The sequence below is a fragment of the Muscardinus avellanarius genome (genome assembly GCF_963383645.1).
Source record: "Muscardinus avellanarius genome assembly, chromosome: 21".
In the NCBI taxonomy this organism is placed as follows: Eukaryota; Metazoa; Chordata; class Mammalia; order Rodentia; family Gliridae; genus Muscardinus; species Muscardinus avellanarius.
In genome coordinates this window covers 15,860,101-15,887,603 of record NC_137807.1, presented here as the reverse complement: position 1 = coordinate 15,887,603, position 27,503 = coordinate 15,860,101, and the positions used below count along the sequence as shown (strand labels likewise).

The following is a 27,503-nucleotide window of genomic DNA, read 5'->3' as shown; positions in this document are numbered from 1 at the left end:
AGGGCCTCACTAATTCCCCCAAGGCTTCACTAAGTTACTGAGGCTAGCCAAGAACCTATGATCCTCCTGTCTCAGCCTCCTAAGTACTGGGACTACAAGCATGTGCCACCAAGTCTAAATGTGTCCATTTTCTTAAACAGCAGATTGCTTTGCTAAAGGTTTCATTGAACAAAGAATGTTATCAATAAACTGATAATAAAATTCTAGTTTCTTCCAAAGTCTTGGATTGTTCATGTTACCACTGACTGATTCTTTTGTGCTGTTGGAAACACTCTGCCTAGATTTGGCACAGTGTTCATGATTTTATTTTTAGCTTGAATTTGGGGCTTTTTCAACTGTAACAGTCAGAACTCTTTTGCAGAATGAGCTTCATTCAGACCAGCTGTTTTTATCTTTCTATAGGTATGAATCCTAGGACCCAGAATAAGGATTCTCCAGAAGACAATGTTTCTAATTCTCCAGACCCAAGTAAGAGTGGGCAAGGGACTAGCCAGAGGGGGACAGTAGAGAATGTGGGATGGTCAGAGCACGAGGAAGCAAGAAGCCCTGTGGGAGCAGAGTGGTCTAGAAGTCTATACATTTCTGGGATACAGAAAAACAATATGACAAGGAGTACTCTTTAGTGCATCTGATGCAAAATGAGAGGAATGTGGTCCAATGACATGTTCCAGAATGTAATTCTGGGACACACAATAATGGGTAATTTTCCACGAGGCTTTCATGCCAGCCTAGAGCTGGCATTAGCCCTTAAATGCCTGATGATGGCTCTAGGAAAATATTGGAAAGAAATAATGGGCTATTATTAGATTCTCTTTTATACCTGTTGTTGAAAATATTTAACTACTTTGTATTCATTGAGACCATCCTTGTCTCTTTAGATGTACAGTAGGAGAACATCTAACTATATCAGGTGTGGTGGCGTACACTTGTAATCCCAGTACTTGGGAGGCTAAGACAGGAGGATTGTTGGTTCAGAGCGAGCCTCAGCCACTTAGCAAGACTATTCAGCAACCTAGTGAGACCCTGTTTGAGAATCTTAAAAAAGCCAGGTGTGGTGGCACATGGTTGTAATCCCATTACTTCTAGGCTAAGACAGGATGATTGCAGGTTCAAACCCAGCCCCAACAACTTACTGAGGCTCTTGGCGACTTCATGAGACCCTGTTTTCAAATAATAAAAAGGGCTGGGGATATAGCTTGGAGGTAGAATTCCCCAGGGTTTAATACCCCACCCTACACTACACACACACACACACACACACACACACACACACACCAGATAAATAAAAACATATATATAGAGAGGAAACATCTAAATATGCACAATAATAAAATATCAGAAAAAATCCTGCCACCCGATAAACTATTTTATTTGGCTATGACCATTGGATATACATCAGTGAGTCTTTTTTTTCCCTCCTTCCCATGATTAAGTTAGTCCTTTCACCATTTCTTTGGATTCTATTGGTCATTTTTAATGTTGATATCAAGCACATTACTGTACGTTGGTTTGAATAGTCATTTCTTTGTTGGTGGCCATTTGGATGGTGTCCAGCTTTTTAGTAATAGCATACAATGCAGGTCTAGCAAATGGCATTGATTGTACTTTCAGTTCCCCAAAATATATTTGGCAGATTGATTATTTTCCAGGAAGCTATCAACAGTGGATAGATAGATGATCTTTTTCTCTGAACTCTAGACCTCAATTTTCTTCTTTCTTTAGAACTTCTGAGGCCTTCTTTTCAGCACCAGAAGGTACTGGTGTTAGACAAGAGGCTACATTTTTTTCCTCTTTCAACAGAACATTATTAAACTAAGAATCTGTAGCTCTTTCCATAATGGGATTTGGACATTTGGGTTCTCTGTATCTTGTTGTAGGCCCAGTGGAAAGCATTTCTATAAGGTTGTTATAATCCTGGTGGTAGAAAGCTGATGCGGCCGGCATGATCTAAGAGAGCATGAAGATGTGGCAGACTTCTGTTTCTGGCTTCTTATTAGATGAGATCGAACTGATGATGGTTTTCATCAGTTCACTCTTTTCCTGGGTCCAACCAGGAAGCAGGAGCAAGCTCAGCTTCATGTCTACAATATGGGGGAATTAGGGTGATTCTTTAGGCTATTCTGGGGGCATGTTTTGAATTCCTGAAGTATTAATGTATGGAGTTAGACTGGTTTCCAGTTAAGTCATCTTCTCCAAGTCAGTGGTGCTGCATGGGGCATCGCTTGCTGTGACTGAGCATACAAATCTCTTCTTCATCCACGTGAGGGTGATGTACGGGTGGATGAGGCAACAGAGGCTACAGCATGTTGTAAGCTGTACATTGCTGCACAAGTAGAAGATGTGTGAATATCTCACTCAGAACTCACACGGAAGCATGGTGTTTTCATGTTCCATGTTGCTCCTCTTACAGAGATTTTTAAAATAATCTTCACTTAAAGAGATCTTTAGTTTAAGATCAAAATAACTCTCTTAAAGAAATAGCTACCTGTATTTGTTCATTCTTTATGACTATAATTGTTTTAGAAAGCAAAGAGGTTATTTAGTTCACAGTTTGGGCTGCTGAAATTCCAAGCAGCATGATGGCGGTTCTGGTGAGAGCCCTCTGGCTGCATCTCATGGTGGATAGTGTTGTGATGAGAGCTTTGACAAGGATAGTCACATGAAGAGACTGGAAGCCACAGGGAGGGGCCAGCACCACCAGTGGCTGCAGAACTACCTAGTCCCTTTTGAGGACACACTTCCAACCACTTCCCCATTAGGCTCCTCTTTTTTTATTGTTGTTGTTGTTCTGAGGATTAGACTTGGGAGCATTCTACCTCTAAGCTATACTCCCAGCCTTTTTTATTTTTTATTTTGAAAAAGGGTCTCACTAAGTTGTTGAGAGTCTTGCTAAGTTGCTGAGGCTGACTGTGAACCTGTGACTTTCCTGTCTCAGCTCCCAATCACTAGGATTGCAGGCATGGGCCACTACACCCAGCTAACATTTAGGCTCTACCTCTTTTTTTTTTTTTTTTTTTTTTTTTTTTTTGGTACTGAGGATGGAACCCATGGGCTTTCTACCTCCAGGCTACACTCCCAGACCTACTTTACATTTGTTTGGAAACAGGGTCTCACTAAGTTGCTGAGAACCTCACTAAGTAGCTGAGGCTGGCTTCGAACCTGTGCGATCCTCCTGTTTTAGCCTCCCAAGTACACCTGTCCTTAGGCTCCACCTCTTAAAGGTTCCATGCTTTTATATACCGACACTGGGGACTAGTCCCCCAACACATGAACCTTCCAGGGACAAACCACATGCAAACCATAGCACTGCCTTGTTACTCTAACTCCATGATTCTCAGCTGGGTAGTTTTGCTGCTCAGGAGATGTTCTGTTTTTCACAACTAGAGGGCACCACTGACATCCCTGGGTTGCTGCTGAACATGACACACCTCCCAGGACAGCCCTCAATACCCATATGTTTCTATTTCAAAATACCAGTCATTTCCCAGTTTGTGAACCCTTGCTTTGAGTGAGGGACAGAGAGTTTCAAACAAACCCTGTGGTTGGGCCTGTTCTGCCTATAGCTTCTTTCATATCTGGATTGTCAAGCTCTGTTCCTTAAAGGTCCAGACTCGTCATTTCCCGGGCATCTTCCCTTGACTTTTTTCCTCCTACCCTTTTGGATCTTTAACTTAATTTTTGCAATTCTGAAAATATAATCTATTTCTGCTACAATGTGCTGTGTTGCTCCCAAATCAGGCTGAGCTCTCCTCCTCTCCCACCCAGCCTCTGCAGCCCTACAGAGGCTTTGGCCCAGCCTCTCATCTGCTCTCGGAATGTTGATTTGCTTCAACATATCACCCTGTCTGTCCTGCAGTAACCTCACTGGCATTGTGATTGTGGCTGTAGCTTGCAATCAGAAAATGAAATGTATCAGCTATGAATCCCATGGCATGATGGGATTGGATGAGCATGTGCACTGCGTTGTCTAACAACTCTGTTTCTCTCTCTTTCTCTCTTCCCCACCCCCCTTCCTCTTTCTCTTTCCTTATCCTGGAAACGTTATCTTTCACCGTGAATTTTCTTTCCCACCCTCCCCACCTGCCCTCACATCCCAAACCTGCCATGGTGACCACACGTACCTCTTTCCCCTGTCATGCGAGGCAGTTCTGACACTGTCTGCTCCCCCTGTAGTGCCAGGCTTCTGTTGCACAGTTGGAGTGGACTGGAAGTCTCTTACTACTCCGGCATGCCTCCCCCTCACCACCGACTACTTCCCTGACCGCCAGGGCCTGCAGAACGACTACACGGAAGGGTGTTACGATCTCCTCCCGGAAGCAGACATGGACAGGTTGGTGTCAGAAAAAGACCCTCTGCTTTGTGAGGATTTGGGGTATGTCCAGACACATGTATCAGAACACGGAACTTAGCCGGGCATGGTGACACACGCTTATAATCCCAGCACTTGAAAGGCTGAGCCAGGAGGATTGTGCAGGTTTGAAGCCAGACTCACCTACTTAGTGAGGCTCTCAGCAACTTAGTGAGACTCTGTTTCCAAATAAAATAGGTCGGGGAGTGTAGTCTGGGAGTAGAAACCCCATGGGTTCTGGAAATCCCCAGTAAAACACACACACACACATACATATACACACACACACCCCACGGAACTTTCAAACCTGTATCCACTTTTATTTTTATTATTTTATTTTGGTACTTGGGAGTCCACCCAGGGGCATTCTATCTCTGAGTTACACCCCAGTCTTTTTAAATTTATTTTAGTTTGAGACAGGGTCTCACTATTTCCTGAGGCTGTCCTCAAACCTATGATACTCCTGTATCAGCCTCTCAAGTACTGGGATTACAGGCATGTGCCACCACGCCTGGCTCCTCCTCTCCACCTTTTATATTTTGAAAAATTTAGAATGTCTTTCAGGTTCTGTTAACATTATCAATACATTACCAATTTCTCCGTATGTATGTATGTATGTATGTATGTATGTATGTATGTATTTATTTTGGTGTGGGGGATAGAACCCAGAGGCTTTCTACTTTCAGGCTACAGTCCCAGAACTATTTTCTATTTTATTTGGAAACAGGGTCTCACTAAGTTGCTGAGAGCCTCACTAAGTAGCTGAAACTGGCTTTCGAACCTGTGCGATCCTCCTGTCTCAACCTCCCAAGTACTGGGATTACAAGCGTGCGCCACCACGCCTGGCCTTCTCTTCATTTATAGCTCTTGTGTTTTGGTTTTTGTTTTTTTCTTCCTTTTTCCCTTTCTCTCTTTTTTTCTTTTGTTTCTGGGGTTTAAAACCAGGGGCATTTTACCTCTGAGCTATACCCAGCCCTATTTTAATTTTATATTTTGAAACAAGGTCTCACTAAATTGCCAAGGCTCACCTTGAACCTACGATCCTCTTGTTTTAGCCTCTCAAGTACTGGGATTTTAAGTGTACACCACCATGCCTGGCTTGTTCTCATATTTTCTGTTGCAGTTATTTTGGGCACACTAGATGTGTTGTTCTTTTCTAAGATTATTCATTTGGTCATTGACTATTACCTTCCTTCTTTTTCTGCCCTCCTTTCTCCCAAGGCTGGTTTAAAACTTGTTAATTTTATCATCTGCTACAGAATGGTTATCTGGGAGAAAGCAAAGAAGATGGTGCTATAGACTAGGATGGAACCCAGTGACATTCTACTTCCAAGCTATACCCTCGCCCAGTTTATGTAGACTCTTTAATGTCACAGCCCAGGGTAAGCTTACCTGTATGCACATTATCTGTTTTTCAGGAGGGATGAGGAGGGCATGCAGATGACAGCCCAGCAGGTGTTCGAAGAGTTCATTTGCCAACGTCTTATGCAGGGTTACCAAATCATAGTGCAGCCCAAGTCCCAAAAACCCAGCCCTGCTGTCCCGCCCCCACTCAGCAGCAGCCCACTCTATAGCCGAGGTAAGTGTTTTTCTTTATATATTTTTCTTTTTTTTTCTTTTGTGGTTCTGGGGATGGAACCCAGGGGCATTCGACCTCTGAGCTACAACCCCTGCCCTATTTTGTATTCTTTATTTTGAAACAGGGTCTCACTAAGTAGCTGAGGCTACCCATGAACCAAGTATATGCCACCACACCCAGCTATTTTTTCCTTTTTATTTTTTTAATTAGAAAGAGTGAGTTTTCAGTATAGTGGAGAACATAAAAGTTTAGAAATAACTGGAGGGTTTTTTATTTTGCTTTCAGTACTGGGGATGGAACCCGGGAGCATTCTACCTCCAAGCTTCACCCTCAGCCCTATTTTTTATTCTTTATTTTGAAACAGTCATTAAATTGCCGAGGGCCTCACTAAGTACCTGAGGCTGGCTGTGAACCTATAGTCCTGTCTCAGCCTTCCAAATATTGGAATTACAGCTGGGCATGGGTGCGCATGCATGTAATCCCAGCGCTTGGGAGGCTGAGACAGGAGGATCACATAAGTTCAAAGCCAACCTCAGCTACTTAGTGAAGCTCTCAGAAACTTAGTGAGACCCTGTTTCCAAATAAAATATAAAATAGGTTTGGGAGTATAGCCCGGAGGTAGAAAAGCCCCTGGGTTCCACTCCCAGTAACACACACACACACACACACACACACACACACACACACGTACGTACACACACGCACACACACACACACACACAGGAATTACAAGTGTATGCTACCACACATGGCTGGAATAACTATTATTGTTTATTTTATTTATTTATTTATTTATTTATTTATTTATTTATTTATTTATTGGTGGTACTGGGGTTCCTGGAAACCCTTCTAACTCCGGGCTACACTCCACTCCCAGACCTATTTTATATTTTTATTTGGAAACAGGGTCTCTTAAGCCAGCGCGGCTGGCTTTGAACCTGCGTGATACTCCTGTCTCCGCCTCCCAAGCACAGGGATTACAAGCGTGTGCTACCATGCCCGGCTGTGTATTGTTGTTTTTATATTTTGTCTTGTTTTTGTGATGCTGGGGATTGAACCCAAGGGCCTTCTACCTCTGAGATACATCGCCATCTCTGTTTTTTATTCTTTATTTTGTTTTTTTTTTTTTTTTTTTTTTGTGGTACTGGGGTTTCTGGAAGCCCTTCTACCTCCGGGCTACAGTCCCAGACCTATTTTTTAACTTTATTTGGAAACAGGGTCTCTTAAGCCAGCGAGGCTGGCTCCGAACCAGCGCGATCCTCCTGTCTCAGCCTCCCAAGCGCGGGGATTACAAGCGTGCGCCACCACGCCCGGCTCTTATTCTTTATTTTGAAATAGGGTCTTAGTAAGTTGCAGAGGGCCTTACTAAAGTAGCTGAGTCTGGTTGCAAACCTGCAATCCTCCTGTCCCAGCCTCCCAAGTACTGAGGTTATAAGCATGCATCACCACTCCCAGCTTGGAATAAATGTTTGTTTGTTTGTTTGTTTGTTTGTTTGTTTGTTTGTTTGTTTGTTTTGGTGGTACTGGGCTTCCTGGAAACCCTTCTGCCTCTGGGCTACACTCCCAGACCTATTTTATACTTTTTTTTATTTGGAAACAGGGTCTCTTAAGCCAGTGCGCTGGCTTCGAACCTGCGCGATCCTCGTGTCTCCGCCTCCCAAGCACGAGAATTAAATGTTTTTAATGAAAATTTCTTCTTTGTCAATTTTATTTTCTTTTTTTTTTTTTTTTTTTTACTGGAGATTGAACATAGGGGCATTCTACCTCTGAGCTACCTTTCTAGCTCAATTTTTTATTCTTTTGTGGTACTGAGGATTGAACCCAGAGGCATTCTACTTTTGAGCTACAATCCAGCCCAATTTTATTATTTGGAAACAAGGTGTTACTAGGTTGATGACCTTGCAAGGTCTTGCTACTTGCTGAAGCTATCCTCGAACCTGCAATCTTCCTGTTTCACCCTTTCACGTACTGGGGTTACAGGTCTGTGCCACCATGCCCAGCTCTTATTCTTGATTTTATTCATTTATTTATTTTTGTGTATGATACTGGGGATGGAACCCAGGGGAACTCTACCTCTGAGCTATACTCCCAGCCCTATTTTTTATTCTTTATTTTTGAAACAGGGTCTCACTAAGTTGCAGAGGGCCTCACTATGTAGTTGAGACTGTCCGTGAACCGCGATCCTCCTGTCTCAGCCTCCCAAATGCTGGGATTACAAGCATGCCACCACGCCCGGCTCCTTATTCTTGATTTTGAAACAGGATCTCACTAATTTGCTGATCTTTAAGTGTCAGAGTCTGGCCACGAACCTGTGATCCTCTTCTCTCAGCCTTTCAAGTTTTGGGATTAAAGCATGTGCTACCACTCCTGGCTATTTCCTGTTTTTTTGAAACAGGGTCTCACTAGGCTGCAGAGAATCTCAATAAGTTGATGTGGCTGGCTTCTACCCTGTGATCCTACTGTCTCAGCTTCCCAAGTACTGGCATTACACACATGAACCACCGTGCCTGACTTTCCTTTTAAGGAAGAAGATGTGTCCAAGCTTAGGACTTCTATGACCTGGCTTGGACAGTAACTTGGAATAGCTGGCAGCTTATCCAGTACTGAGCTGTCAGGTATTTTTTTTTTTTAAAGTCCAGATGTGGATGTTTGATTGTTTTCAGTTCTATCCTTGTTGCACTGCATGTTCTCAGGTTCTGCCTCAGCCTAAAGAAGTTTATACGTTAAAAAAAAAAAGTTTATACTTGTTCTTGTTTTTTCCTTTCCTTTTCTATCCTGAGTTTATCTTTTTCTTCTTCTTATTGAAGCTTATTGACTTGAAGGAAGAATGGGTCACCTGCAAGTGACAAAGGCTAATAAATGACAAGAATTAGTAATACTAATTGAATAACAACCTGACTGTGGAAAGCTCTTCTAAATTTAGTCTAACAGAGGGAATTAAATGTGAGCACCTGGAATCAGAAAGTAGTAATCACTTCTTGAAAGAATCAGTTAACTACCTTACTCTCTTGCTTTCTCGCGGTTGCTAATGAGACCTCCACACTCCCCTAGCCTTTTGCTGCAGAGCTCCAGAGCATCTTTGGCTCCATGAACACTTCTGGCCAAAGGGGCAGAGAAACGTGAGCATGTGAGGGAGCATCATGGCCATTCTGCCCAGGCTGTGCTGTCCTGGGTGAAGCCTCAAGATTCTCTTTGAAGCTCTTTTTGACATCACACCTTGCCTTCCATTCATATTCTAGACCCTACTGAGTATTAATCTTCTCGAGTGCCAATACTCTTTTTAATTCTTTTTTTTTTAAATTCTCCACATTGCCTGGAATACAACCATGTAGGTCAATAAATACATGAATTCATTCATTCAGCAATGACTTTGAAGCTCCTAATCTGAGAGGGAGGATTTATATCCCAGTGGAGAAAAATAAACTAAGTCAAACTATAAAAAGTTACAGCTGAGTCTGGCGTAGTGGCGCACTCTTGTAATCCCAGCATTTGGGAGGCTGAGACAGGAGGATTGTGGTTCGAAGACAATCTCAGCTATTTAGGCCCTTTGCAATTCATTGAGACCCTGTTTCAAAATAAAGAATAAAAATTGGGGCTGGAGTGTGGCTCAGAGATAGAATGCCCCTGAGTTCCATTCCCAGTACCACAAATAAATTAATAAATGTAAATTTAAAAAAATTATAACTGAGCTGGGCGTGGTGGTGCACACTTGTAATCCCCACACTTGGGAGGCGGAGACAGAAGAATTGCACAGGTTCAAAGCCAGCCTCGCTGGCTTAAGAGACCCTGTTTCCAAATTTTAAAAATATATAAAATAGGTCTGGGAGTGTAACCCGGAGGTAGAAGGGTTTCCAGGAACCTCAGTACCACAAAAAGAAAAAAAAAATTATAGCTGAATGTGGTGGCATATGCCTATAATCCCAGTTCTGGGAGGCTGAGACAGGAGGATTGCAGGTTCGTGGCCAGCTTCAGCTACTGCGGCTCTCTGCAACTTAGTGAGACCCTGTTACAAAATTAAGAATAAAAAAATAGGGCTGTGGGTATAGCTCAGAGTTAGAATGACCAGTACCACAAAAAATATATCAAGAAAAAGTTTTCATTATAACCAAGCATGTGCTGCTTACTTGTCACAGATTTATTGATTATCAAATATAAGTAAGGCCCTGTTTCTGTCCAGCATTGGTCTTGCCCTTGGAGGTGACAGTCTACTGAGGAGAGAGGCATTTGTTGGTTTGGTGTCAGAAAAGTCTGTCAACCTATGGACTTTTTTTTTTTTTTAACGAAGGATAATTTTCTTTCATAAACAGCATCTCAGAAGAAAGAATTGTGCCTGACAAGGTGGTGCACGCCTGTAATCCTAGTTCTTGGGAGGCTGAGACAGGAGGATCACAGGTTCAAGGCCATACTCAGCAACTTAGCAAGGACCTCAGCAACTTTGAGACCTTGTTTAATATAAAAAATAAAAAGGGCTGAGGATAGCTGGGTGTGGTGGCGCACACTTGTAATCCGAACACTTGGGAGGCTGAGACAGGAGGATCGCACAGGTTCAAAGCCAGCCTCAGATACTTAGTGAGGCTCTCAGAAACTTATTGAGATCCTGTTTCCAAAGAAAGTATAGGGCTGGGAATACAGCCCAGAAGTAGAAAAGCCGCTGGGTTCCACCCTCAGTACTGCAAAAAAAAAAGGGGGGGGGGGATGGATGGCTGAGATGTATCTCACAGGTAGAACACCTCTGGGTTCAGTCCTCAGTACTACAAAGAAAAAATCGCCTCTTCTGTTTCTCTTTTTCCACATCTGCATGGATGAGGAGCAGTCATTGTAGAAATGATCCTCAGAGAAATGCAGCACTTTCTTGTTATTTTTTCCTATCAGGCCTTGTCTCCCGAAACCGTCCTGAGGAGGAGGACCAGTATTGGTTAAGTATGGGCAGAACTTTCCACAAAGTGACACTGAAGGACAAGATGATCACAGTGACACGGTATCTTCCCAAGTAAGTCCTTGGCTGTCTCAGGTCTTCAGCTGCCATTCTGAACGATCTGCTACTAAACTATAGTCATAGCACATAGTTCAAACCAGAGAGGTCTAGTGGTTGGCTATTCCTTTGGAGTGTTTGTTTTACAATAAAGTCTGGAGTTATTTTATACTTCCGTAAGAGATTTGTAGTGGATTACTATGGAACCAACTAAAAGTAAAGAATGAGCTAGGAGTAATGGTGCATGTCTATAATCCCAATATTGGGAGGCTGAGATAGGATCACGGTTCAAGACTGGCCTTGGCAGCTTAGTAAGGCTTTTAGCAAGTTTGTGAGACTCTGTTTCCAAGTAAAAAATAAAATAGGGCTGGGGATGCAGCTCAGAGGTGGAATGCCCGTTGGTTTCATCCCCAGCACCATGCACACACATACACAAAAGAATGGGAGAAGAATGAAAAGTTTAAGATCTAAGAAGTTTCTATCTTAGTCCCCTGGGGTGAGCTGATTGTTGTAATTGAGGGTTGACTGTCAGGGAGAGGTCAAGTCCATTGAGATAAGAAGAGTGAAGAATGGGAGGAATTATCCTTTTAATGGCTAGCCATACCCTTTCTTTTTCAGGTACCCTTATGAATCCGCCCAGATCCACTATACCTACAGCCTCTGCCCTTCTCACTCTGACTCAGAGTTCGTCTCCTGTTGGGTGGAATTCTCCCATGAGCGGCTGGAGGAGTACAAGTGGAATTACTTGGATCAGTATATCTGTTCTGCAGGCTCTGAGGATTTCAGGTCTGAGAGCAGGCTTTGGCTTTCCATCCTTGCTGCTTGGGTGTATGCTGCTGCTGCTTCTTTTTTTTTTTTTTTTTTTTTTTTTGGTGGTACTGGGGGTGGAACTCAGGGACTTTTCTAACTTCGGGCTATACTCCCAGACCTATTTTATACTTTATTTGGAAACAGGGTCTCACTAAGTTGCTGAGAGCCTCACTAAGTAGCTGAGGCTGGCTTCGAACCTGTGCTATCCTCCTGTCTCAGCCTCCCAAGCGCGGGGATTACAAGCGTGCGCCAGCACACCCGGCTGGGTGCATGCATTTTTTTTTTAACATTTTTTCTTTTCTTTCTTTTCTTTTCTTTTTTTTTTTTTTTTTTTTTTTCAGTACTGGGATGAACTCAGAGGCATTCTAACTCTGAGTTACATCCCCAATCTTTTTTTTTTTTTTTTTTTTTTTTGCGGACCTGGGGATGGAACCCAGGGGCATTCTACCTCCAAGCTATACCTTCAACCCTAATTTTTATTCTTTACTTTGAAACAGGGTCTCACTGAGTTGCAAAGGGCCTCACTAAGTAGCTGAGGCTGTCCTTAAACTGCGATCTTCCTGTCTCAGCCCCTCAAATGCTGGGATTACAAACATTCACCACCACACCCAGCTACTTTCTGCTCACTAAATTGCAGAAGGCCTCACTAAGTAGCTAAGGCTGGCTATGAACCTGCAATTCTCCTGTCTCAGCCTCTCAAGTACCGGGATTAGAAGTATACACCACCATGCCTTGCTCTGTCCTTTTTTTTTCTGATAACAAGATAATGTCTGTTTGCCTTCCAAAAAAGTGGAAGGATAAAAGGACATCCACCTGGGTTAAAATAGTGATGATACCCTGGCGCAATGGTGCATGCCTGTGATCCTGGTACTTGGGAGACTGAGACTAGATGATCACAAGTTTGAGGCCGGCCTCAGCAACTTAGCAAGACCCTGTCTCTAAATAAAAGAAGAGGGCTTGGAGGTGTTCAGGGATAGAGAGCCCCTGGGTTTAATCCTTTGTACCACAGAAAAGAAAGGATAGTGATGATGGTTATACAGCATTGTGAGTGCACTTAATACTACTGACTGACATACTCACAGTTGGTTAAAGTGGTCCATTTTGTTACATATATTTTACTACATTTGAAAAAACTGCCATCAGTTGGGTAGCCCTGACAGGAGGATTGCAGGTTTGAGGATAGCCTCAGTAATTTAGCCAGGCCCTCAATAACTTAGTGAAACACTGTTTCAAAATAAAAAATAAACGAGGGCTGAAAGTATATCTCAAAGATAGAATACACAATATGGGTGTGGTGCACGCTTGTAATGCCAGCATTTGGGAGGCTGAGACTGGAACATCGCAGTTCTGGGACAGCCTCAGCTACTTAGCGAGGCCCTCCACAACTCAGTGAGACCCTGTTTCAAAATAAAGAAGAAAAAATTGGGCAGGGGGTATAGCTTGGAGGTCAAATGCCTCTGGGTTCCATCCCCAGACCCACACACAAAAAATTTATATATATATCAAATACACATAAGTCCAATACCCAGTACCACAAAAAAGAAAAAAGAACACAGAACTCAATAATGCTGCTCCCTTTGGTGCCCTCCATCTCAAAGCAGTGCATACCATGTCAGGATAGACTGTACTAACATTTTCTTGACTATCCGGCTGGTAGCTTAATGTGTCTCTTATTTATTTATTTATTTATTTATTTATTTATTTATTGTGGTGGTACTTGGGGTGGAACCCAGAGGCTTTCTACCTCCGGGCTATACTCCCAGGCCTATTTTATACTTTATTTGGAAACAGGGTCTCACTAAATTGCTGAGAGCCTCACTAAGTAGCTGAGCTGGCTTTGAACCTGTGTGATCCTCTTGTCTCAGCCTCCCAAGCACTGGGATTATAAGCGTGCACCACCACACCCAGCTCATTTTTATTTATTTATTTATTTATTTTATTTATTTATTTATTTATTTATTGGCGGTACTGGGGATGGAATCCAGGGGCCTTCTATCTCCGGGCCACACTCCCAGACCTATTTTATATTTATTTGGAAACAGGGTCTCTTAAACCAGCTGAGGCTGGCTTCGAACCTGCGCGATCCTCCTGTCTCAGCCTCCCAAGCGTGGGGATTACAAGCGTGCGCCACCACGCCCAGCTTCATTTTTAATTTTTAATTAATTTTATTCATTATTCTTTTGGTTCTGGGATGGAACCCCAAGGGTACTTTATCTCCATGCCCTATTTTTTTTTTTTTTTTAGACAGGTCTTGCTAAGTTGTTGAGGCTGGCTTCGAACCTGTGATCCTCCTATCTCAGCCTCCCAAGTCCTGTGGTTACAGATGTGCGCCGCCACCGGTAGCTTAATTTTTTATTTTTTATTTTATTTGTTTGTTTGTTTGTTGTGGTACTGGGGTTCCTGGAAGCCCTTCTACCTCCGGGCTACACTCCCAGACACCTATTTTATACTTTTTTATTTGGAAACAGGGTCTCTTAAGCCAGCATGGCTGGCTTCGAACCTGCGCGATCCTCCTGTCTCCACCTCCCAAGCGCAGGGATTACAAGCGTGCACCACCACGCCCGGCTTTTAATTTCTTATTTTTATGTGTGATTTATGATGGGAATGATGTGAAGCCCAGCTTTATTGGGCACACAGAAGCATCTGACATCCCTGCGATTAAAGCAAAAGGTCTTCCTTCCAAGCCTGAGTCCTAAACAAAGCCTTGGGCTGTGGCGTTGGATGAGCACACACTCATGGGGGAAGGGGACCTTGCACCCCAAACCCCAGAGGGTGCGACTTGGAGATGCCTCACTCTCCCCTACTCTCATCTCCACCGGTCTTTTACTTGGTCCTCCGTAGCTTAATCGAGTCTCTGAAGTTCTGGAGGACCCGCTTTCTGCTGTTGCCAGCCTGCGTCACTGCCACCAAGCGCATCACAGAGGGAGAGGCCCACTGCGACATCTACGGGGACAGGCCCCGGGCAGATGAGGACGAGTGGCAGCTCCTGGATGGCTTCATCCGCTTCGTGGAGGGCTTGAACCGGATTCGCAGACGACATCGCTCAGATCGGGTGATACGGGTGAGGGTACCTAGTCCGCCTCCTCTCTCAGGGCCCTCTCATCTGCAAGTTTATTTACCTTACACTTGCCCAGTATTTCTGCTTCAAATCCCAGAGTGTTCTCTAATTGTAGTAAAGACAGGAAGGACAGGGTGCAAACAGTGGTGAGCAATTTCCTGTGACCAGAATAGGCCCTCTATCAATGACATGGCGCCGTTACGGTGTCCCCACAGGGCCTAGCACTGAGCACTGCTGCTGGTGTGCTATGGCGCTGAGCTGCCAAGGGGGGACTTTTCGGAGGGCACAGCAACAATTTCTCCTTACTCTTTTTTGTGTGTGGTACTGGGGATGGAACCCAGGGACATTCCATCTCTGAGCAACACCCCCAGCCCTTTTCAACTTTTATTTTGAAACAGGATCTTGCTAAATCATGAGGGGCATCATTAAGTTGTTGAGGCTGGCCTTTAACCTGTTATCTCAGCCTTCCAAGTGCTGGGATTACAAGCATGCACCGCCATGATGCCTTGCTCTTTTTTTTTTTACTCTTATGACTTTTGGTTTTTCAACACTCTTCTTCAATCACACACTCTTATCCAGTGGGGAAACTGAGGCTTGTGAGAGTTATAGGATATATCTGAGTCCACCCAGCCAATAAGGGGCAGATCTAGGATTCAGCATTTTTTTATTTTTTTATTTTTTGGTGGTACTGGGTTCCTGGAAACCCTTCTACCTCCAGGCTACACTCCCAGACCTATTTTATATATTTTTTAAAATTTGGAAACAGGGTCTCTTAAGCCAGAGAGGCTGGCTTCGAACCTGGGTGATCCTCCTGTCTCCGCCTCACAAGCGCAGCATTGTTTTGTTTTGCATAAATTAACATGTAGCATAGTGTGTGTTTGGGTGTGGGTGTGGGTGTGTGTGGGTGAAAGCTCATGCTTGCATACAGGTCTGTAAATTTTAACAAGTGAATAGATTCATGCAATCACCACTGTGATCAGGATATGGAAAAAAGCTCTGTCATGCTACTATGTAAAGCCATAGTCTCCTGCGTTGCTGTCTCTTAGCAACCACTTGTCTGTTGACCATAATGATACTTTTGTCTTTTCCAAATGTCATCAAAATGAAATCATACAATATGAAGATTTTTGTTAATAGTGTTTTTTTGTTTTTTTTTTTGTACTGGAGATTGAAGCTCTGAGCTACACCTACACCCTCAGTCCTATTTAATATAATAATAATTATTATTATTATTATTATTATTATTATTATTTGAGGTACTGGAGATAGGCCTCAGGAACATTCTACCTCCAGGCTACACCCCCAGCCCTATTTTATTTTTTATCTGGAAACAGTCTGACAGAGTGCCTGAGAACCTTGCCAAGCTGCCAAATTTGTCTTCAAACCTGTGACCCTCCTGTCTCAGCCTCAAAAGTACTGGGATTACAAGTGTACACTACCACACCCAGCTCCTTTTTTATCTTACTCTCTGACAGGGTTTCTTAGTTGCTGAGGCTAGCCTTGAACTTGTGATCCTTCTACCTCAATTCCCCATATCCATCAGATTACAGGTATGCCCCACCATGCCCGGCTAAGACACAAGGCTTTGGGATTCGTCCAAATTGTTCAGAGTATCAGTAGTTCATTCTTTTTTCTATTAGGGTTTATCATCAGCTCTGTTTCTATTTTTTTCTTTATTTTGCCAAAGAACAAAGTTCAGTATTCTTTCTCCCACACCAGCTGTCTCTTGTACACACATCACTTATGATTAGGAACTTTTCTGGAAGAACTTGTGTAATAGAGCTTTGGGTTTTTTGTTTGTTTGTTTTGTTTTTGTTTTTTCAGTATTGGGTATTGAACCTAGGGGCATCTACAATACACCTGAAATACACCCCCAGCTCTATTTTTCTTTATTTTGATTTTTGTGTGTGTGTGCCATACTGGGGATGGAACCCAGGGGCATTCTACCTCTGAGCTACACCCCAGCCCTATTTTTTATTCTATTTTGATACTGGGTCTCACTGAGTTGCAAAGAGCCTTACTAAGAAGCTGAGGCTGTCCACAAACCCTGCAGTCCTTCTGTCTCAGCCTCCCAAATGCTGGGATTACAAGCATGCGCCACCACACCCAGTTTAGCTTTGAGAGAGAGAGAGAGAGAGAGAGAGAGAGAGAGAGAGAGAGAGAGAGAGAGTGTGTGTGTGTGTGTGTGTGTGTGTGTGTACTAGAGATTGAACCCAGAGGCATTCTACCTCCAATCTATATTCCTGGCCCTGTTATATTTTCATTTTATTTATTTATTTATTTATTTTTGTGGTACTGGGGGTGGAACTCAGGAGCTTTTCTACCTCCGGGCTATACTCCCAGACCTCTTTTATACTTTTATTTGGAAACAGGGTCTCAATAAGTTGCTGAGGCTGTCTTTGAACCTGTACTATCCTCTTCTCTCAGCCTCCCAAGCGCTGGGATTACAAGCGTGTGTCACCACGCCCAGCTTTGTATGTATGTATGTATGTATGTATGTATGTATGTACTTATGTATGTATATATGTATTTTTGCAGTACTGGAGGTGGAACCTAGAGGCATTATACCTCCGAGCTGCACTTCCAGCCCTATTTTTTATTCTTTATTTTGAAACTAGGTCTCACTGAGTTGCAAAGGGCCTCACTAAGTAGCTGAGGCTGCTCGTGAACCATGATCCTACAGTCTCAGCCTCCCTAATGCTGAGATTAAAGTGCATGTCACAATGCCTGGCTATATTTTTATTTTGAAACAGAGTCTCACTAAGTTGATAAGTCTCACTACTTTCTGAGACTATCCTTAACTCTGGGATCCTGTGATCCTGATCCTCTGTCACAGCCTTCTAAGTACTGGGATTACAGTCGTGCACCACCACACCCAGCTGAGAGCTTTAGTTTTGAATTGAGGCAACTGGAGTTTGACTTGTAATGCCAGTGGTATTTGAAATAAATTGCCTAACCTTTTTGAGCCTCAGTTATTCTCCTATCTTCTATGGAACATCAAGAACCTGTGTTCTTCTACTGTGTTATTGAGGTTCCCATGGCCTGAAGATGTAGCAGTCCACATATGAGTATGAACAGTACCTCCTGAGTGACTTGGGCCTTGTGTCTCTTCTCTACTTTAGAAGGGGACCACCATGAAAGGCTTGCAGATGACTGGGCCCATCCCCACACACTCCTTGGAGTCGACAGGCCCCACAGTCGTGAAGAAGGGAACCTCAGCTCTGTCTGCCTTGCTAGAGATGGAGGCCAGTCAGAAGTAAGTGCCTATCCCCTGCATGTAGGCCCCAAGGGTTTTCAGTGTTCTGCTTCTGGAGCAGGGTACTTAACATCTGTAAGGAGCTTATAATTAAGACATCCACGCTTGTAATCCCAGCTTGTAATCCCAGCATTCGGGAGGCTGAGACTGGAGGATCGCAGTTCACAGACAGCCTCAGCTACTTAGTGAGGCCCTGTGCAACTCAGTGAGACCTGGTTTCAAAATAAAGAATAAAAAAAAAAAATAAGGTAGGGGGTGTATCTCGGAGGTCAAATGCCTCCTGGGTTCCATCCCCAAACCCGGAAAAAAAAAAAAAAATAAGACATGTTCATGAAGAGGGAAAAAACCCTCTAACCTGACTGCTTTGTACAGGTAGAGGCTGTGAGTCTTTCCGGTATGTAGTAGGTGTACAGTGGGTATTTATGGAGCAACAGAGGATAGAATGTGAGGTGATTGTGAGGGAATGTGTTGTGTATACCAGGAGCCTGCACACATTAGCCTCAGAAGGCAGGAGTGAGGGAAGAGAACATGGGTATGTTTAGAGGGGTGGTTGGAAAATGCATGGGAAGCTGGATGCCAGGCCACCCTTAATGGTCTCAGCACAAAGAACCTTTAAGAGTCTTGTCTGTGTCTGTCTGCCTGTTTATCTATCTATCTATCTATCTATCTATCCTAGAGATTGAACCCAGAGGCATTCTCCCTCTGGGCTACATCCCATTTATTTTATTCTGTCTGTCTATATCTATCTATCTATCTATCTATCTATCTATCTATCTATCTTATCTATGCAGTACTGGGGATGGAACCCAGGGGCATTCTATCTCTGAGCCATACTCCCAGCCCTATTTTTTTATTCTTTATTTTTTAAACAGGGTCTCACTAACTTGCAAAGGGCCTAACTAAAGCTGAGTCTGGCCACAAACCTGTGATCCGCCTGTCTCAGCCTCCCATGTACTGGGATTACAAGCATGTGTCACCATGACCTGGTGCTTTTTTTTATATTTTAATTTGAAACAAGGTCTTGCTACGTTACTGAGTTTCTGAGGACCTCAGTAAATTGCTCAGGCTGACACTGAACCTGCAATCCTCTTGTCTCAGCATCTCTAATACTGGGATTACAGATGTGTGCCCTTTTTTTTGGTACTAGGGATTGAACTCGGGTACACACTGCCTCCCAGTCTTGTTTTATTTATTTATTTAATTTTAAAATGGCCTCATGGCTGGGTGTAGTGGCAAACACTTGTAATCCCAGCACTTGGGAGGCTGAGACAGGAGGATCAGGTATCATGGACAGCCTCAGCTACTTAGTGAGGCCTTTTGCAACTAACTCAGTCATACCCTGTTTCAAAATAAATAATAAAAAATAGGGCCGGGGGTGTTGCTCAGAGGTAGAATGCCCCTGGATTCCATCTCCAGTATCACATTAAAAAGCAACAAAAACAAAAAACAACAACAAAAAAACAGGGCTTCAGTAAGTTGCTAAGGCTGGCTCTGAACCTGTAATCTTCTTGTTTCAGCCTCCTAAGTGCTGAGATTACAGGCGTGTGCCACCAGGCCCAGCTTCTTCTCGTTCTCCTCCTCCTCCTCCTCCTCCTCCTCCTTCTCCTCCTCCTCCTTCTTTTTTCGGTACTGGGAATAGAATCCAGGGCCATTCTACCTCCAAGTAACACCCCCAGCCCTGTTTGTTTGTTTGTTTGTTTGTTTGTTTGTTTATTCATTCGTTTGTTTATTTATTTATTTATTTATTCTGAGAATGAAACCCAAGGGCATTCTACCTCTGAGCTACACCCCTGACCTATTTTATATTTCATTTGGAAACCGTCTAAGTTGCTGAGAACCTCACTAAGTAGCTACGGCTGGCTTCGAACCTGTACAATCCTGCTGTCTCAGCCTAGCAAGCGCTGGGATTATAAGCGTGCGCCACCATGCCTGGCTTTATTCTTTATTTTGAAACAGGGTCCCAGTGAGTTGCAAAGGGCCTCAGTAGTTGAGACTGCCCGAGAACCGTGATCCTCCTCTTTCAGCCTCCCAAATGCTGGGATTACAAGCATGTGCCACCATGCCTGGCTGGCTTGCTTGCTTGCTTGCTTTTTTTATTTAATTGTTTTTTAATTAATTAATTAATTAATTAATTAATTTTTTGCTTAAGCAAACCCAAACTTTCTAAAAAATTAAAGCTAGGTCCTGCGCCACATTCCTGTAATCCCAGTACTTGGGAGGCTGAGACAGGAGGATCTCAGATTCAGAGATAGTCTCAGCAAATAGTGATACTCTGTTTCAAAAAAAATAGAATAGGGCTGGGAGTGTAGCTCAGAGGTAGAATGCCCCAGAGTTCTATCTCTAGTACCACACTAACACAAAAAAATTGAAATAATTTCCTAATATCATGAACTATTCAGTTAGTATCTTTGACAGCAGTAGTTTCTTCAGAGATGAGCCCCATGTGTGTGAAGGCTTGGCGAATTGTGCAAAGAGGCAGGGCTAGATGGCAGATGGTGTTGAAAGGGAAAGGAAGGGGTACAGGGACAGAATAGCACAGTGCCCCACGGATAGCAAATGATAGAAGGAAAAGCAGGACTCGGTGGGGCTCATAACTGAGGGTACTGGCTCGTCTTCCAAACATGTATGAGATCAGTCCAGTGCAGTGGTACACACCTGTAATTCTAGAACTTGGGAGGCTGAATCAGGGGTATTGCAGGTTCAAGGCCAGAGTGCAGTAACTCAGCATGAACCTGTTTGAAGGTAAAAAATATAATGGGACTGGATGTGTAACTCAGGTAGAACACCCCTGGGTTCAATCCCTGATAAAACACGCATAGGCCCACCTGACTTAACAAAATCTGAACTTTGAACTTTGCCTGGCATCTCCTCCCCATGACTAATCAGATACTTTTCCCACTGGAAAAGAGAACAAGGAACATATGTTGCTAGGAGGGGTGTGAAGCTGGGGGTGATGGGATCTTATTTTAATTTGTCAGTGAGTCATCATTTGTAAACACCAAGGAGCCTCTCTTTGCTCCCACTAAGAATAGGAGCTATCTTGGGGTAGTGGCATTCCTCCAGTGTCAAGGGCGACACTCAGCTAACATTTCAGCAGGAGCAGGACAAAGAGTCTTCTTACCTTGCCCCAAATGACTGCTCCTGGGCCACATGCTGTGTCTTCTCAAGACTGGATGTAGAATAGAGGGATCCAAACTTTTACTCAGTCACACAGCATTTTGGGGGGGGGGGCAGTACTGGGGGTGGAACCCCCTCCAAGCTACACCCCCAGCCCTATTTTTTATTCTTTATTTTGAAACAGGGTCTCACTAAGTTGCCAAGGCTGGCTGCAAACCTGTGATCCTCCTGCCTCCGCCCCCAAGTACTAGGATTGCAGGTATGTGTGACCACGCCCAGCTTGAATCTTGTTTTGAACAAATACACTGTAACATTTTTTGAGATACTTTGGGAAATACTTGATATTACAAATTTGTGTGTGTGTGTGTGTGTGTGTGTGTGTGTGTGTGTGTGTGTGTGTGTGTGTTACTAGGGATGGAATCAAGGGCATTCTACTTCTGAGCTATACCCCCAGCCTGGTTTTATTTTTTCATTTTGACACAGGGTCTCACTAAGTTGCAGAGGACCTCACTAAATTGCTGAAGCTGCCTGTGAATCTGTGAATTACTTATAAGCTGTGCGTGGTGGTGTACACCTGTAATCCCAGTACTTAGAAGACTGATACAGGAGGATTGCACATTCAAAGCCAGCGTCAGCTACTTAGTTTCTGTTTCAAAGTAAAAATAAAATAGAGCTGAAGGTGTAATTGGGAAATAAAATGTCCCTGGGTACCATTCCCAGTGCCACAAAAAAATAAATTATAGTTACAAAAATAATTTATTTTCTTATAGAGATACTGCAGTATTAATGGAAAAAATAATACCAGGTGTGAGTTTTGCGTCAAAGGAATTGGTATGGTTAGGTAGGAAATGTAGATGAAACAAGATAGGCTTCAGATATACAATTTTAATAATTGTGTATGCAGGGGTTCCTCGTTATCTTCATTATTTTTGTATAAGTTTTTGGTTTTCCGTTTATTTTTCTTTTATGCTGGGGATTGAATCCAGGAGCTGTTCTACCTCCTATCCACACCTTTAGCCCCCCCCTTTTTTTTTTGAGGCAGGGTCTTCCTTATGTTGCTGAGGATTTTGCTAAGTTTCTGAAGCTGAACCTGTGATCTTCCTGTCTCAGCTTCCTGAGTACTGGGATTACAGGCATGCACCATGCCACCATGCCTGGCCATAATAAAAAATTCTAACAGAGTATAACAAATTACTTTGGAGACAGATTTTAGTCACTGGTAGGAGATTACTTTCTGGGGAGGGGGGTACTGGGGATGGAATGCAGGGGCATTCTACCTACAAGTTATACTCCCAGCACTATTTTTTATTTTTTATTTTGAAACAGGGTCTCACTGAGTTGCAAAGGGCCTCACTTGTAGCTGAGGCTGTCCTTGAACCATGATTCTCCTGTTTCTGCCTCCCAAATGCTGGGATTACAAGAATGCACCACCACGCCCAACTTCCACTTTATAATTGATAACGAAAAAGTCAGAATTTGGGTTGGGAATTGTGACTCTGTGATAAAGTTGCCTAGCATATGTAAAGTCCTGAACTCTATTCTAGCACCAAGCACTGCCTCTCCCCACACACACACATAAGATGAGAAGCAGTTCCCTGGGAAGCAGACCAATAGGAAATTTAGCATATAGGCTGTTTATTAAGGAGGGGTGCCTTTGTCTCAACGCCATGGGAAAGGAGTGGGAAACCAAGAGTAGGTACAGGGAGAAACCTATCTATAGCACTCAAGATGCCCAGGCCTTTACACACCCACTCACAAATTCATACACACTCCCCCTCACTCACACTGATCATTCGTTTGCCTGTGGAAACCCAGGTAAGTGATGTAAGCTCAAACCAGGCTGTTCTGCAGCTGGGGCTTTCCCTTAAGGGACTGTCAGCTGAGCTACCTGGATGATGCTCCTGGTTGCTGGGGCAACAAGGCCAGAGTGGAGGGAACTGGGTGGAGCTTCACAGTGTCTACTGCAACAGTACAGTTGATTATCCATGTCTGTAGGTGATTTGCTCATGGGTTCAACCAACCTCAGATTGAAAACATTCAGGAAAAAAAATTACTTCTCTCCTGATCACATACAGACGTTTTTCCTTGTCATTATTCCCTAAACAGTATGGTAAACAGCTATTTACATTGTATCAGGTATAAGCTAGAGATGGTTTTAAATCCATGGGAAAATGCAGATAAGTGCTACACAAGTACTATATTGAACATCCACAGACTTTGGTATCCACAGGGGATACCTGTAGCATTGGAAAGAATAACAAATTCCTCAAAATAGCCCATAACTTCTTATCTAGTGTCTGCATCTCTAACTTTCAGAATGTTAATGCATCTCTAATTTTCAGAATGTGCTTTTGCTGGTAATAAAAATTAAGGAAAAAGCCAGGCGTGGGGGTGCACACTTGTAATCCCAGTGCTTTGGAGGCTGAGACAGGATGATCACAGGTTCGTGGCCAGCCTCATCAACTCAGTGAGGCTATTTGCAACGCTGTGAGACTCTGTTTCAAAATAATAAAGTAGGGCTGGGATGTAGCTCAGGTAGAATGCCCTGGGTTCAAATCCCAGTGCACCAACAAAACAAAAATAATTTGAGAAAAAGTCTTCCCAGAGGTCTAAAAATTTGGTGTTCATGGATGAATCCACTCTATCAAGTTGCTCTTTTAAAGTATTATGTAGGCTTTTATTTGAAAACACTGAATCCTAACCACTATACCTCCAGGAAACCTGTAAGTTTCTATTTAAGGCAACGTCTTGTTATGTTGCTCAAGCTATACTCCTGCTGCGCTCTCCTGAGCACCTGGGACTGTGGACATGTGCCACCACATGATCTGAGGCTTTTGTTTATTTGTTTGTGTTTTTGGTTTTGGGTGGTTTTTTTTGGGGGGGGGGTACTGGAGATTGAACCTATGGGCATTCTACCCCTGAGCTTTACCCCAGCCTATTTATTTATTTTTTGTGGTACTGGGGGTGGAACCCAGGGGCTTTCTACCTCCAGGCTATACTCCCAGATCTATTTTATATTTTATTTGGAAACAGGGTCTCACTAAGTTGCTGAGAGCCTCACTCAGTAGCTGAAGCTGGCTTCGAACCTGTGCGATCCTCCTGTCTCAGCCTCCCAAGTGCTGGGATTACAAGCGTGTGCCACCATGCCCAGTTCCCCAGCCCTTTTAATTTTTATTTTATTTTGAAACAGGGTCTTTGTAAGTTGCTGAGGGTCTCACTGACTTACTAAGGCTGGCCTTGATCTGTGATTTCCTGTCTCAGCTTCCCAAGAATGGGGATTACAGGCATGCGCCTCCACACCTCGCATAGCCTTTTTGTTTTGTTTTGTTTTCTGGTACTGGTACTGGTATTGAACCCTGGACATTCTACAAATGAAATACATCTCCAGCCCTATTTTTTTTTTTAATTTGAAATAGGGTCTCACTAACTGTAGTCTGTTTTATGTTGGTCTGTTTAGCACATGCCTATAATCCCAGTACTTGGGAAGCTAAGATGGGAGGATCACAAGTTTGAGGATAGCCTCAGCAACTTACTGAGGCTTTCAGCAACTTAGTGAGACCCTACTTCAGAATAAAACATAAAATAGACCTTGGGATGTTATCCAGAGGTAGAATGTTCCCAGGTTCAATTCCCATTACACCCTCCATCTCCCCCCACCCTCACTCACACACACACACACACACACACACACACACACACACACACACACCACACACACACTGGGGGTTTGTTTTTTAATTTACTCTGGAGGACTGGTGACTGTTCAGAATGATTTAAAAAAAAATTAAGGGTATCATTTAGGGCCTGAAGGAGCAATGAGGCTGAAGTGAGTGTCTTTTAAAGATCACAGCAACAGAGCTGTCTTCCTCTCAGCTTGTGTGACTTTCACGGGGAGCTCTGAACTGCTGCATTCATGCACTTTTCCTCCTTCAGGTGTCTAGGAGAGCAGCAGGCAGCCCTGCACTGTGGGAAGAGTTCTGCCCAGCCAGCCGAGAGCAGCAACATCTCCATGACCCCCACGCACGTGGACAGCCCACGGAAGGTAAAAGAAGGAACTTTCCCAGTGCTCTGAGAGACCCAGTGTAGAAGGTCTAATGGATAGCTGTTCCTCAGGGTCGAGTGTACTGAAGCTTTGGATGAATTCTGCCCCATACCCTCTTAAGGTATTACTATTTTGTGTGTGTTTGGTACTGGGGGGTTGAACCCAGGAGCATTCTGCCTCCAAGCTGTACCCCCTGCCTTTTACTTTTTTATTTTAAAGCAGATTCTCACTAGTTTTCTGAAGCTGTTCTTAAACCTGTGGTCTTCCTTTCTCAGCCTCCCAAGTACTAGGATTACTGGCATGTGCCACTACACCCATTGTGCCATCTTTATTAAGAAACTCATTTTTTAGAGTGGCAAGGAAGCTCTTTTTTCTGGGGGGGGGGGTACTGAACCCAGAGACATTCTACCTCCGAGCTACATCCCCAGCCCTTTTTTTTTTTTTTTTGCAGTACTGGGAATGAAACCCAGGGACATTCTACCTTTGAGTTACACCCCCAGCCCAATTTTTTATTTTAAAACAGGTTTCACTGAGTTGTAAAGGTCCCTCTGAGTTGAGTTGCAGAGGGCCTCACTAAGTAGCTGAGGCTGTCTACAAACAAACTGCGATCCTCCTGTCTCAACCCCCCCAAATGCAGGGATTACAGTCATGCACCATCAAGCCAGGCTCCCTGCCCTATTTTTTATTCTTTTTTTTTTTTTTTTTTTTTTTTTTTTGGGGTGGTACTGAGGATGGAACCCAGAGGCATTCTACCTCTAAGCTACACCCTCAGCCCTACTTTTTATTCTTTATTTTGAAACAGGGTCTCAATGAGTTGCAAAAGGCTTCACTAAGTAGTAGCTGAGCCTATTTTTAATTCTTTATTTTGAAACAGGGTCTCACTGAGTTGTAGAGGTTCTTACTGAGTAGCTGAGGCTGTCCACGAACCACGATCCTCCTGTCTCAGCCTCCCAAATGCTGGGATTACAAGCGTGCACCACCACGCCCGGATGGAGGCTAAGTTCTGATTAACTGCAGATATGAAATAGTCGAGCTAAGCTCTATTGGTCCAGGCCCAAGATCTGGTTTGAGCTTTGAAATTGGCCATTTGATTTTCCTTCAATGTTACTGTTAGTTTTCCCTGTCGTTACTGAAGCACCCTCCACACGAGCTCACTCTACTTTGCTAGTGGAACTACTGTCTGTTCTCTTAGACTCTTAAGAAATTCAGAAAGCCAGACATGGTGGCGCACGCTTGTAATACCAGCATTCTGGAGGCTGAGACCAGAGGATCGTGGTTCACAGACAGCCTGAGCTATTTAGTGAGCTCCTCTGCAACTTAGACCCTGTTTCAAAATAAAAAATAAATAGGGCAGGGGATGTAGCTTGGAGGTCAGAGGTCAAATGCTCCTGGGTTCCAGACCCGCAAAAAAAAAAAAAAATTTTTTTTTTCTTTTTTCTTTTTTTTTTTTTTTCAGTCAAACGGGAACATTCTGGGGTGGGGGAAACAACAAAAAGTCTGAGACTAGAGCCAGGCGTGGTGGCGCACACTTGTCATCCCAGCATTTGGGAGGCTGAGACCGGAGGATCGCAGTTCGGGGATGGCCTCAGCTACTTAGTGAGGCCCTCTGCAACTCAGTGAGACCTGGTTTCAAAATAAAAAATAAAAAATAGGGTAGGAGTGTAGCTCAGAGGTCAAATGCCTCTGGGTTCCATCTCCAGACCCACAAAAAAAAAAAAAAAAAAAAAAAAGTCCGAGACTTACTTGAGGGCCTATATAAGGAATAGCAGGTCAGTAGGAGGGCAGAAACATTCAGAGGTCAGAGTGTGTGTGTGTGTCTGTGTGTGTGTGTTACTGGGGGTGGAACCCAGGGGCTTTCTACTTCCGGGCTATACTCCCAGACCTATTTTATACTTTATTTGGAAACAGGGTCTCACTAAGGTGCTAAGAGCCTCACTAAGTAACTGAGGCTGGCTTTGAACTTGCACGATCCTCCTGTCTCAGCCTCCCAAGTGCAGGTATTACAAGTGTGAGCCACCATGCCTGGCTAGGTGGCTGGTTTTTTTTTGTTTGTTTTTTTGTGTGTGTGTGGTCCTGGAGGTGGAACCTAGAGGCTTTCTACCTCCGGGCTATACTCCCAGACCTATTTTATATTTTATTTGGAAACAGGGTCTCACTAAGTTGCTGAGAGCCTCACTAAGTAGCTGAGGCTGGCTTCGAACCTGTGCGATCCTCCTGTCTCAGCCTCCCAAGCACAGGGATTACAAGCGTGCTCCACCACGCCCGGCTTGTTTTTGTTTTTTAACATCAGTATATTTGACTGTGTCAACTTCATCTCCTGG

The 27,503-nt window shown here is 43.7% G+C and overlaps 1 protein-coding gene across 11 annotated transcripts in view; it reads left to right on the top strand.

Annotated features, from left to right (window-relative positions):
- Nucleotides 1–27,503, top strand: part of DEPDC5 (DEP domain containing 5, GATOR1 subcomplex subunit) — a gene marked incomplete at both ends in the record, with an annotated part of 155,196 nt that overhangs the window by 75,405 nt on the left and 52,288 nt on the right. For 7 of the 11 annotated variants that reach the window (XM_080717557.1, XM_080717552.1, XM_080717560.1 and 4 more), the window contains 8 exons: nucleotides 403–468; nucleotides 4,147–4,330; nucleotides 5,767–5,927; nucleotides 10,800–10,917; nucleotides 11,518–11,685; nucleotides 14,551–14,770; nucleotides 17,890–18,023; nucleotides 25,074–25,182. In XM_080717557.1, the coding sequence (XP_080573683.1) occupies nucleotides 403–468; nucleotides 4,147–4,330; nucleotides 5,767–5,927; nucleotides 10,800–10,917; nucleotides 11,518–11,685; nucleotides 14,551–14,770; nucleotides 17,890–18,023; nucleotides 25,074–25,182 (1,160 nt within the window). The remainder of the gene's footprint in view (nucleotides 1–402; nucleotides 469–4,146; nucleotides 4,331–5,766; nucleotides 5,928–10,799; nucleotides 10,918–11,517; nucleotides 11,686–14,550; nucleotides 14,771–17,889; nucleotides 18,024–25,073; nucleotides 25,183–27,503) is intronic. The other 4 variants (XM_080717558.1, XM_080717554.1, XM_080717551.1 and 1 more) reach the window with 2 other exon arrangements.